Raw genomic sequence first — 11,206 nt, forward strand, 5'->3', positions numbered from 1 at the left:
ACAGTTTTTTAGGTGCTGAGAATATAAGTGTGATGTTATTTGTTTCAAATAATACAGTATTACTATTTATAACAATTTATTTTGAAAAATTAGGGTGGCTTTTTGAGTTATTCCTATAACATTTTTATACTAGCTTACTGTATTCCAATATCCTATCATTAGCAGAAGAGAAAGTGGCAGAGTAGATGTTACTGCCTCAGAAATTAAATGTAACCACATTCCATCTCATGCAACCAAATATTTTTTGGTTGTTTTCTGAGTAACAGTGTGCCTATATAAATGGGTGCATATGTGAATACTACCGTTCATAGTGAAGAAACTCTTGAGAACTACCATTTCACAATTTTTTAAATATTTGCTAATCAAAATACAGAAACACTACAATTCTAGAGTTTACTTAGAATATTGCAAAGTTAGGAAATTTAAAGTATTCTCAAAGTGTTCCTCATGGAAAGGTATGTATATATTTCCTTGATGGTTCCAGGCTGACTTTTATCACGAACTCCATCATTCCTCCATCAAGAGGAATCTTTCCTCTTGATCTGCAATGTGAGTGGAATTCTGATTTTAGACTAATCTCTAGCAATGAGCTAGACATTTTTTTTTTCATCTCTACAAAAAAGATTTTGATTTGAACAGCAGTTGTTTGTGAGGCCTTAGCAATACAAGAAAACCATTCATTAGCCTATGAAGAGAAGCGTTGAAGGCAGTGTAATTTAAGAATTGACTATTTAAGATGTTATTGAGGAAAGACTGGCCAGTTTTGTCTCTGTTTTTTATGATTAAGATTGTAATTGTTCTTACTGCTCTTACGTTAAAACACTTGCCGGGGGGGAAAAATGTCAGTAAAGACAAAAGATGATGAGAATAAAAGGAAAACATAAGTAAAGACATTTTCTTGTCTTTAAATCTAAGTATGTAAAGGTAGATTGAAGCTTGGGAAAGACGATGGTCAGGGTAGGGAGCTTGGAGCATTGCAATCTTGTCAGCAAAACTAACTTTTTAGGTCAACGATTATGCCTCTGTAGTATCTAGTGTCACACCCTTCTATTACTTTGACCATTTCTGTTTTGTAACTTACTCTGGGAAAAGCATGGGAGTGCTTATGCTTTGGTAGAATTGTTAGTTTTCTGGAATGGTTTTGTTTTTCTTCAAATAAATGTTTTCCAAAAGAATTAATATATTTACAAGAGGCTTTTATTATGGTTCTAAGTCACCCTTTCTTATTTCCAAGAGCAGTGAAATATCTGACTTTTTCATAAAATTCAGTGAAGAAAAAGTGGGACTATTTAACATAATTTTACTTTGCATTCAATATTCCTAAAACATATCTGTTTTGTTAAGGTCTACTTGATGTAGCATGTGAAACTTTGCCCAAAAGCTGACTTGGACAAGCTTAAGAGTCCAAGAAGGGCATGGCTTTATTTATACCTGCACTTTATTTCCTCTCTCCAAATTTACTCTCCTGGGATGTGAAGCATTTCTCTTGACCTTCCAGTCAAGAGAAATTCTCTTGAAATTCTCCTTCCAGAGGAGAATTTGCACCAATATTTCTGGGATGCCCAGAGGTACAGAAGTGGAGGACCACATCATATGACCCCTCCTGCCTCAAAGAGAAACAGAAGGTTGAAGTTTAGCGGAAGTTCTCATGATTCTTTCTCTCATACCCAACTGGCTTTATGCTCAGTTAAATGAATCCCATTGAATGGGAAAATTAGTTCCAGCTTATACTCTCACGTCTACATCTAAGTTATTGAGGAACCATGGGCAAGTCATCTGACATGCTGGTGGGAAGGGGAGGGTGGTTATCTGACAGAGGTATATTAATGTTTGCTCTGCCAAACTGCCAGGAGTGTTTAAGCCTAAAATGAGTCAACAGGTGAGTATTTTTGAAAGCTCAGTACTCCCCATCTTCTTCCTATATACCCATGCATATCCAATAAAATCTGGACATTGTTTTTTAAAGTATATTGATTGGATAAGTTGTTATCAAATCCAGTCATCTTGAATTGGAATGATTGAGTTCATGGCCATGAGTAAAGTGTGTGTCTAAACTGGCTTGCGTTTCTTTCAGATTCAAACTCAGATGACTTTGACCCTGCTTCCACGAAGAGCAAGTATGACTCTCTGGATTTTGATAGTTTATTGAAAGAAGCTCAGAGAAGCTTGCGCAGGTAACATGTTCCCTAGCTGAGGATGACAGAGGGATGGTGAATACCTCATGGGACAGCGCGTCCTTCCCTAACAGACTATTGCAAGTCATACTTAGGAATTTCTCCTACTTTACACTCTCTGTACAAAAACAAAACAAAACAACAACAATACAACAAGAACAAGAACAACAACAACAACAACAACAATGGTTTACATGAACACAGCTGCTGAAGAGGCAAGAGACAGAATGATATCCAGTAAGCACATGTTTATTCATGGGTGTCAGCTTTGCTTTTCCTGGAGTCTCTTGGTAATGGAGTGTGTGTGTGCACATGTATGTGTGTGTGTGTATGTATGTGTGTGGTGTGTGCGCTTGGTTTAGGGGAAGTATGTGTGGATACATGTGAAGACTGGGGGCACCTGACCAGAATGAGCAAGGGCAAACCATTTCAAATGGCAGCAGTTCCATGAAGACACACTTAAAACCTAGAACTTCAAAATGTTCATATTCTATTCTAAAGGAAAAAAAATGTATAAATATATATAAATTAAAAAGGAAAGAAAACTAATCAACCAACCAACCAACCAACCAGACCAACCACAAACCGCCCTAAAATGACAGCCGCTGATGTCTGGGCATCAGCCTTTGTACTCTGTTTTTTTAAGAAAGTGCAGAATCAACTTGAAGCAAGCTTTCTCTCATAACGTAATGATTATATATGACAATCCTGAAGAAACCACAGGTTCCATAGAACTAATATCCTGTCTCTTTCTCTCTCTTTTTTTTTTTTTTTTTTTCTTTTTCTTTTGCCATGGAATCTGGGTGGGAGAGGATATTGCGGGCACCAGAATGCTAAAGTTTCCTAACATTTTGAAGTTTCTGTAGTTCGTCCTTTATCCTGACACCCATGTAAATGTCCAAAATGTTTATCTTCCACTGCAAATTTCAAAAGCCTTGTCAATGGTCAAGCGTGCAGCTTGTTCAGCGGTTCTTTCTGAGGAGCGGACACCGGGTCACATTACTAATGAGAGTTGGGTAGAACTCTCTGAGATGTGTTCAGATAGTGTAATTGCTACATTCTCTGATGTAGTTAAGTATTTACAAATGTTAAATGGAGTATTTTTATTTTATGTATATACTATACAACAATGTTCTTTTTTTGTTACAGCTATGCACTGTAAATGCAGCCTTCTTTTCAAAACTGCTAAATTTTTCTTAATCAAGAATATTCAAATGTAATTATGAGGTGAAACAATTATTGTACACTAACATATTTAGAAGCTGAACTTACTGCTTATATATATTTGATTGTAAAAACAAAAAGACAGTGTGTGTGTCTGTTGAGTGCAACAAGAGCAAAACGATGCTTTCCGCACATCCATCCCTTAGGTGAGCTTCGATCTAAGCATCTTGTCAAAAAAAATCCTAGTCCCCTAAAGGTATTAACCACTTCTGCGATATTTTTCCACATTTTCTTGTTGCTTGTTTTTCTTTGAAGTTTTATACACTGGATTTGTTAGGGGAATGAAATTTCTCATCTAAAATTTTTCTAGAAGATATCATGATTTTATGTAAAGTCTCTCAATGGGTAACCATTAAGAAATGTTTTTATTTTCTCTATCAACAGTAGTTTTGAAACTAGAAGTCAAAAATCTTTTTAAAATGCTGTTTTGTTTTAATTTTTGTGATTTTAATTTGATACAAAATGCTGAGGTAATAATTATAGTATGATTTTTACAATAATTAATGTGTGTCTGAAGACTATCTTTGAAGCCAGTATTTCTTTCCCTTGGCAGAGTATGATGATGGTATTTATCTGTATTTTTTACAGTTATGCATCCTGTATAAATACTGATATTTCATTCCTTTGTTTACTAAAGAGACATATTTATCAGTTGCAGATAGCCTATTTATTATAAATTATGAGATGATGAAAATAATAAAGCCAGTGGAAATTTTCTACCTAGGATGCATGACAATTGTCAGGTTGGAGTGTAAGTGCTTTATTTGGGAAATTCAGCTTTCGCAGAAGCAGTGTTTCTACTTGCACTAGCATGGCCTCTGACGTGACCATGATGTTGTTCTTGATGACATTGCTTCTGCTAAATTCAATAAAAACTTCAGAAAAACCTCCATTTTGAGCATCAGGATTTCATCTGAGTGTGGAGTCCCTGGAATGGAATTCAGTAACGTTTGGAGTGTGTATTCAAGTTTCTAAATTGAGATTCAATTACTGTTTGGCTGACATGACTTTTCTGGAAGACATGATACACCTACTACTTAATTGTTCTTTTCCTTTCTCTCACCCAACACGATCTTATAAGACGGATTTCACCCCCAGGCCAATGCAGCTAATTTTGATAGCTGCATTCATTTATCACCAGCATATTGTGTTCTGAGTGAATCCACTGTTTGTCCTGTCGGATGCTTGCTTGATTTTTTGGCTTCTTATTTCTAAGTAGATAGAAAGCAATAAAAATACTATGAAATAAAAACTTGTTCACAGGTTCTGCGTTACAACAGTAACACATCTTTAATCCGCCTAATTCTTGTTGTTCTGTAGGTTAAATGCAGGTATTTTAACTCTGTGTGGACGCCAAACTAAAGTTTACAGTCTTTCTTTCTGAATTTTGAGTATCTTCTGTTGTAGAATAATAATAAAAAGACTATTAAGAGCAATAAATTATTTTTAAGAAATCGATATTTAGTAAATCCTATTATGTGTTCAAGGACCAGATGTGTTCTCTATTTTGCCTTTAAATTTTTGTGATCCAATTTTAAATACATTCTCCTTTTTGCCCTGGGTTGTTGACATGAGTGGAATACTTGGTTTCTTTTCTTATCAAAAGACAACACTACAGATGTCATATTGAGGATTAATTTATCCCCCCTCTGGCCTGACAAATATTGTTACCATGAAGATAGATTTCCTCAATGGACTTCAAATTGCATCTAAAATTAGTGGAGCTTTTGTTTCTTCTGCAGACACTGTGGGTAGCCCATAAAAATGTAAGCTGTTCTCCTCTCATTTTTATTTTTATTTTTTTGGGAGAGAATATTTCAAATGAACACATGTACCCCATCATCACTGGAGGCAAATTTCAGCATAGATCTGTAGGAGTTTTAGATGACCGTGGGCCATTGCCTTCACGCTGTGGTAAGTACCACATCTACAATTTTGGTAACTGAACTGGTGCTTTAGTAATGTGGGTTTTTTTCTTTTTTTAAAGAGATGTAGCAGAATAATTCTTCCAGTGCAACAAAATCAATTTTTGCTAAATGACTCCGAGAACAACGGTTGGGCTGTCAACATTCAAAGCAGCAGAGAGGGAACTTTGCACTATTGGGGTATGATGTTTGGGTCAGTTGAAAAAAGGAAACCTTTTCATGCCTTTAGATGTGAGCTTCCAGTAGGTAATGATTATGTGTCCTTTCTTGATGGCCGTAATGAGAACTTCAATCACTGTAGTCTAAGACCTGATCTATAGATGACCTAGAATAGCCATGTACTATAATGTGATGATTCTAAATTTGTACCTATGTGACAGACATTTTCAATAATGTGAACTGCTGATTTGATGGAGCTACTTTAAGATTTGTAGGTGAAAGTGTAATGCTGTTGGTTGAACTATGCTGAAGAGGGAAAGTGAGTGATTAGTTGAGCCCTTGCCGGGCCTTTTTTCCACCTGCCAATTCTACATGTATTGTTGTGGTTTTATTCATTGTATGAAAATTCCTGTGATTTTTTTTAAAATGTGCAGTACACATCAGCCTCACTGAGCTAATAAAGGGAAACGAATGTTTCAAATCTACTTCTGCTTTTCTTATTTATCGTAACCAAACTCCTGGCATGTTTCTCAGATCAGTACCCATTACTCGCTTATTATTCTGTTTCCTCTCTGGCTTTCTCTCCCTTTCTCCCTGCTTTTCCATATTCATGGATGCATTTCAGCTCTAAGGTAATGTGCACCTTCTGTATCTTGTCTTTTTTTTAAATGGCAAAGGCAGACGTGGTGATTTCTATAACGAACGTTCAGAGGTGAAAAGTGACATGGGATTTTATCAAATGGATTAGCTCTATTTTTGTACTTAACCCTGGGAAGTGTGTATTTTTAAGTACAAGCTCTTTCCCCTAGGGAAAAACACACTGAATATTCAGCATAGAAAGCAATTTTGTTGTAGATGGACTGAATATTTTTTGAAGACTTGTAACAGGATGCAGTTCCCCATCGTATGGAAGTCATCGGATTAGTTAAATATGGGATAAGCTGATAGCTGAAGACACATTGTGCTGTCAGGATGTCCATTGTGCCTGGTAGATGATGGTGGTCCTAATGACAGAGAATGCTGCCCTTGCCCAATTTCAGATGATTGTTCTCATTCCCAACCATTTGCATCGTAAGACTCAACATAAACAACATTGGAGAAAGGTGGCTAAATATATCCCAGCATTTCCATCTCCTAGAGAGAAGAAAGTGTTTGTAAATACTGGAAATGTGATAAGAGCTCTCAGAAGTGTATTGAAATCTGCTAAATGACATAAGAAATACTCCCCATGGATTGTTTTATACCAGCATAAAATTCATCCATTATTTTATCAGAATGGAAATAAAAACTTACCTTTATCTTACCCAAATATTGCATTTATCTGAAACTGGATACTAAGCACCCCTGAGTTTCAATGGATGAGTCTCAGTTTCTGACTTTTCTATTGATGCTTAAGTAGCATAAGACATTTTTAATCTTCTAGTTGGAACCAGCAGCAAGGACATTAGAACGCATCCCTAAATGGTTAACTTTTTATTCTGACAAACCTTTTGAGGGCAGAGAGAAAATGAGGGGTTTTCAGAAGCAACATTAGTAGCTGCTAGTTTGGTACTGGAATAACCTGATTGAGATAAAGGGTTTATTTCCTATTGTCCTCAAAACATTGAATCACTTCCATTCTTATTAATACTAATGGCGAAATAATTATTAAAATCAAAATTAGCCTGACAAACATAAATTAACATTTGATACAGATTTTTTTAAAGAGAAGATTGTCTCAATTCAAAAGTCCTCCAAACCAAATCTATCTGAACTATAAACAATATGATATTGAGTTGAAATTATTTTTTAGCATTGCTGGTTTTCCCTTCTTTGTAGGGTTATTTAGCTAATCATTGGATATAATTTACAGCCCTAATAACATTGTTATATTGGCTTGACAGTAGTGTTACTAGTTACACAGTTGAAACTCACTATTAATTATCGAATATATTAACTAAAACATTCCATTTGCAATATTTATATTAATCTTATATCTTGCAATTTTCATTGCTATTTCTTGTTTTCAAACATACTACACTCCATTATAAATCAATCTTTGTACTTTATCAAACAACAGAGAGTAATAAAGAAGGTCACAACTCATAGAGGAGTTCCTTGGAGGTTTGTAACAACATGATTTAAATCTCAGAAAGATTTAATCAAAAGCTGAATTAATCCCTGGGGGAAAAGATGGTATATAGATTCTATTGATGGACACAAAGCAGCCTATTTCTTTTCACTGGTTTTTGTTAGCATGCTGGGGAAAAGAAACACAGATTTTCTGTGAGAGGGAAAATAAGATATTCTTGGTAGGGGAAAGGTAGTGTGAAATAACCTTCATGTTATGCTTCCTCCCTTCCATCCAAAGTGGCCCATTTTTGTTTTCCACTTACTGGGGCGTTATCTGTTCTCCTTGTGCATGGAGAATATTAAATGTCCTCCACCCCCATGTTTCCCTTATTATAGTCCATGTGATTCCAGTAACTATGCAGAGTCCCAAAAGCTCCACTCTAGTCAAGCATGTGGAATGTGGGGTCACGTGGGCTGGTTTCCAGGTCTCTTCTTTTCTAATCAGGTGACTGCCCTCAGGCAAATTCTTAGCACTGGAGACACTGGAAACTTGTAGGAAGAAATGATTATGAAATTGAGTATTTTGAGAACCAGGTTCTACTGAAAAGCCTAACACTGTTCCATGACTAGGATGTAGGCTAAGGGCAAGAGGCCACCACCTTCCCACATGACTTTTTTCTGTGCATAATTCCAGAGGAATGTGACCATATTCTGTTTAGCTCAAAACCCATTACTTACCATCAGCTGACTTATAAAGGGGCAGAGTGAAATTAGTTAATTGAAAAGAGGAAGAGAACTTTTAGAGGAGAAAACCAAATGATCCTGTAATATTTTCATGATTAAATTAAATGGATGTAATTATACATGCACATATGCACACCAAGGCATTATTATAATCAAGGACCTTAAAATATTGTATTGTTTCAAATTTATGCATATCGCACTTACTGAAGGCAAGTAGCTAGTGTGATACTTGAATCTGCATACTGACCATCTTCACGTATTTTCATATATTAATTTCTAGTAGGAAGGAGCTGAATTATTAGAAAAAATCCTGTGGTGATTTAGAAAAACTACTGTGCTTCTGCTCGTTTTTGAACATCAGGGGCACTTAGCAACATATTTTTTTTTTTCCACATAGTTTTCTGTGATGAATTTTCAACAAGATGACATCCAAGTGAAAGCCGAAATTAAATGGGAAGGAAAGAATGTTAAGTGGTAAAATCCTAAATAGCTTATTAGATTACTTAATTGGAGGGAATTTATTTTTTGCTGTTGTTAGGAACTCTATAGCCAAGCTTCTCTTTAACAATACTAATTGAGGGAAAAAAGTGACTATAGTAATATAGTTACCACAAAATACCCTCCAGCAAGTTGTTTAAGGAAATTCACAGGTACTTTCCTCTGATTGACGTTGGTGGTGTTGAAAATCAAGTCCTGTCTTCATTTGTATCATTGCTTTCTCACTTCATTTCCGACCAGGTCCCTTGCTTATTCCTTTCATAGCTTCACAGTGCACTTAAAACGCTGTCTTAGTTCTTAAAAGAAAATTAGCCATGCTTGCTCTTCCTTTAACCATCTAGCAGGTTTTTAGCTTGATCACTATACCCTTTACTCAGATGTATGACTAATGTTTCATAGTGCTTAGACGTATTGCCCTCTGTAAGCACTTCCCTATTTGTTGGCAGCAATGTGTATACACTATCACAGAATGATGATTAATTACTCTGCTTCCTAGAGAAAGGTAAGCTAGTAAATTGGTCACAAGGCATGTGATGTAGCCGTGTTACTTTCATGTCAGGCAATTTCCTGATCAAGTGCAATGCACGGTGTAATTCTCCATTTATCTGTATACATGGGAAAAGCATCCTGTTACTGATTCAATGAGCTGACTTTTCCAGGGTCAACAATCTGAATTGCAGTTTAGACTATCCCACAGGAAAACAATTGGACAGAAAGCAAAAATTGGCGTTCACCATCCGTTGTTTGACTTAAGTATCTGAAGGGTGGGAAGTATCAATGTGTTGGGTTGACATTTTCCCATTTCCAGTGGCAGGGTTGGCGGCATTCAAAGGGAGTGCCAATGTGTGCATCTGATGAATGAAATAATTCATAGGCAGCTCATAAGAGTTTCTTTGTCATATGGTGCCAGAGTCCCATTGAGCCACTGTGTGCCATGGCATGCCACGGCAAAAGCTAAAACCAAAAAGGTCACCTGAAGGAAAGAGAAGGAATAAATAGAAGGTTAACCAAACACATTTGAACTTCAGGCATGAAACAAGGTTTGGACGAAAATTTCCCATGGTTTTTTGTTTGCCTTGTATGCCGACTCATTCCATGAGATTATACAAACAAAAGAGGCAATTGTGAAGCTAGGCTGTAGAATTGTGACGAAGGGAATGAACCTCACAAACTGGTTCTATATGTGGGAGTGCTTCTTTGTCATGTAGACAGCCACTGGCCTTTGATTAAAATCCTGTGTACTGCCTGGTTATTACATTGATGGGAGACCCTTGAAGATTTCTTCAGAGCTAGGCTTTTGGATAGAACTTTTAAGCTTTAATTTTGTGGAATGATAAAAAGATAATCTCTGCAATACAAAGAGCTCTTCAGATTTCAGTAATGCATTGAGGACGCCCCTATTTTCTCCTAATTGATTCAGTTCTACCATCTCAAAGTAGCCATTTCCAGCAAGGAAACTTCACCGACTTTTAGCATTCTGAAGTTTAAACTCAAGCCCTCTCAAAAGTTATATCTGTTATATTTCATGGAGACACAACTTCATGGCATTGCAATAATTTAAAGACATTATTTGCTTGTTTTTGCTTTCTTAAAAACGTAGCTTTATCAACTCCATTTAGAAACTTGATCAACTTAGAGACTCCCTTTCCTAGAATCAGTGCTTAGTGACACACCTGGTCATCCTGTATCCTGGCAGTTGGACCTCAGGTAATGATGTTGCTCAGTAGGACCCCTTAACGTCCTCATTTTAAAATTAGAAAAATCTTCCTGTGCTGGTAAGAAAGCAAATATGAAAAGCTGCCCTCCATTTGAAAGTCCAGTGAATTCAGTACGTGATTAAAACAGTGACGATAATGACAAGCATGATGATGGTATCAGCTAACACTGATTGTGGATTTATCTTTTAGTCACTTTACTTAGCCATTTACATGAATTTTCTTCATTAATCCTCCTAAGCAGACCATAAGGTAGGTATACAGCTCTTCCCATTTTATTGAGGTGGGAAGGGAGGTTTAAGGTAGCTGAAAAACTGCCCAGATTTAGGCAAGGTCCAGTTGATCCTAAAACTTATTTTCTTTCTTTAATTTTTAAATTTATTATTTATTTATTTATTTATTTATTTATTTATTTATTTATTTATTTATTTATTTATTTTTGAGAGGGAGTTTCGCTCTTGTTACCCAGGCTGGAGTGCAATGGCGCGATTTCGGCGATTTCGGCTCACCGCAACCTCCACCTCCTGGGTTCAGGCAGTTCTCCTGCCTCAGCCTCCTGAGTACCTGGGATTACAGGCACGCGCCACCATGCCCAGCTAATTTTGTTTTGTACTTCTAGTAGAGACGGGGTTTCACCATGTTGACCAGGATGGTCTCCATCTCTTGACGTTGTGATCCACCCGCCTCGGTCACCCAAAGTGCTGGGATTACAGGC

The 11,206-nt window shown here is 36.5% G+C and overlaps 1 protein-coding gene across 8 annotated transcripts in view; it reads left to right on the plus strand.

Moving 5' to 3' along the window:
• PPARGC1A (PPARG coactivator 1 alpha) overlaps positions 1 to 5,967 on the plus strand; it is a 684,253-nt gene extending 678,286 nt beyond the window's left edge. For all 8 annotated transcript variants that reach the window (XM_035293952.3, XM_017970644.4, XM_017970643.4 and 5 more), the window contains one exon: positions 2,075 to 5,967. In XM_035293952.3, the coding sequence (XP_035149843.1) occupies positions 2,075 to 2,178 (104 nt within the window). In that variant the 3' untranslated portion in view covers positions 2,179 to 5,967. The remainder of the gene's footprint in view (positions 1 to 2,074) is intronic.
• The last annotated feature ends 5,239 nt before the right edge of the window (positions 5,968 to 11,206 follow it).

Source organism: Callithrix jacchus, chromosome 3 (genome assembly GCF_049354715.1).
Source record: "Callithrix jacchus isolate 240 chromosome 3, calJac240_pri, whole genome shotgun sequence".
Classification (NCBI taxonomy): Eukaryota; Metazoa; Chordata; class Mammalia; order Primates; family Cebidae; genus Callithrix; species Callithrix jacchus.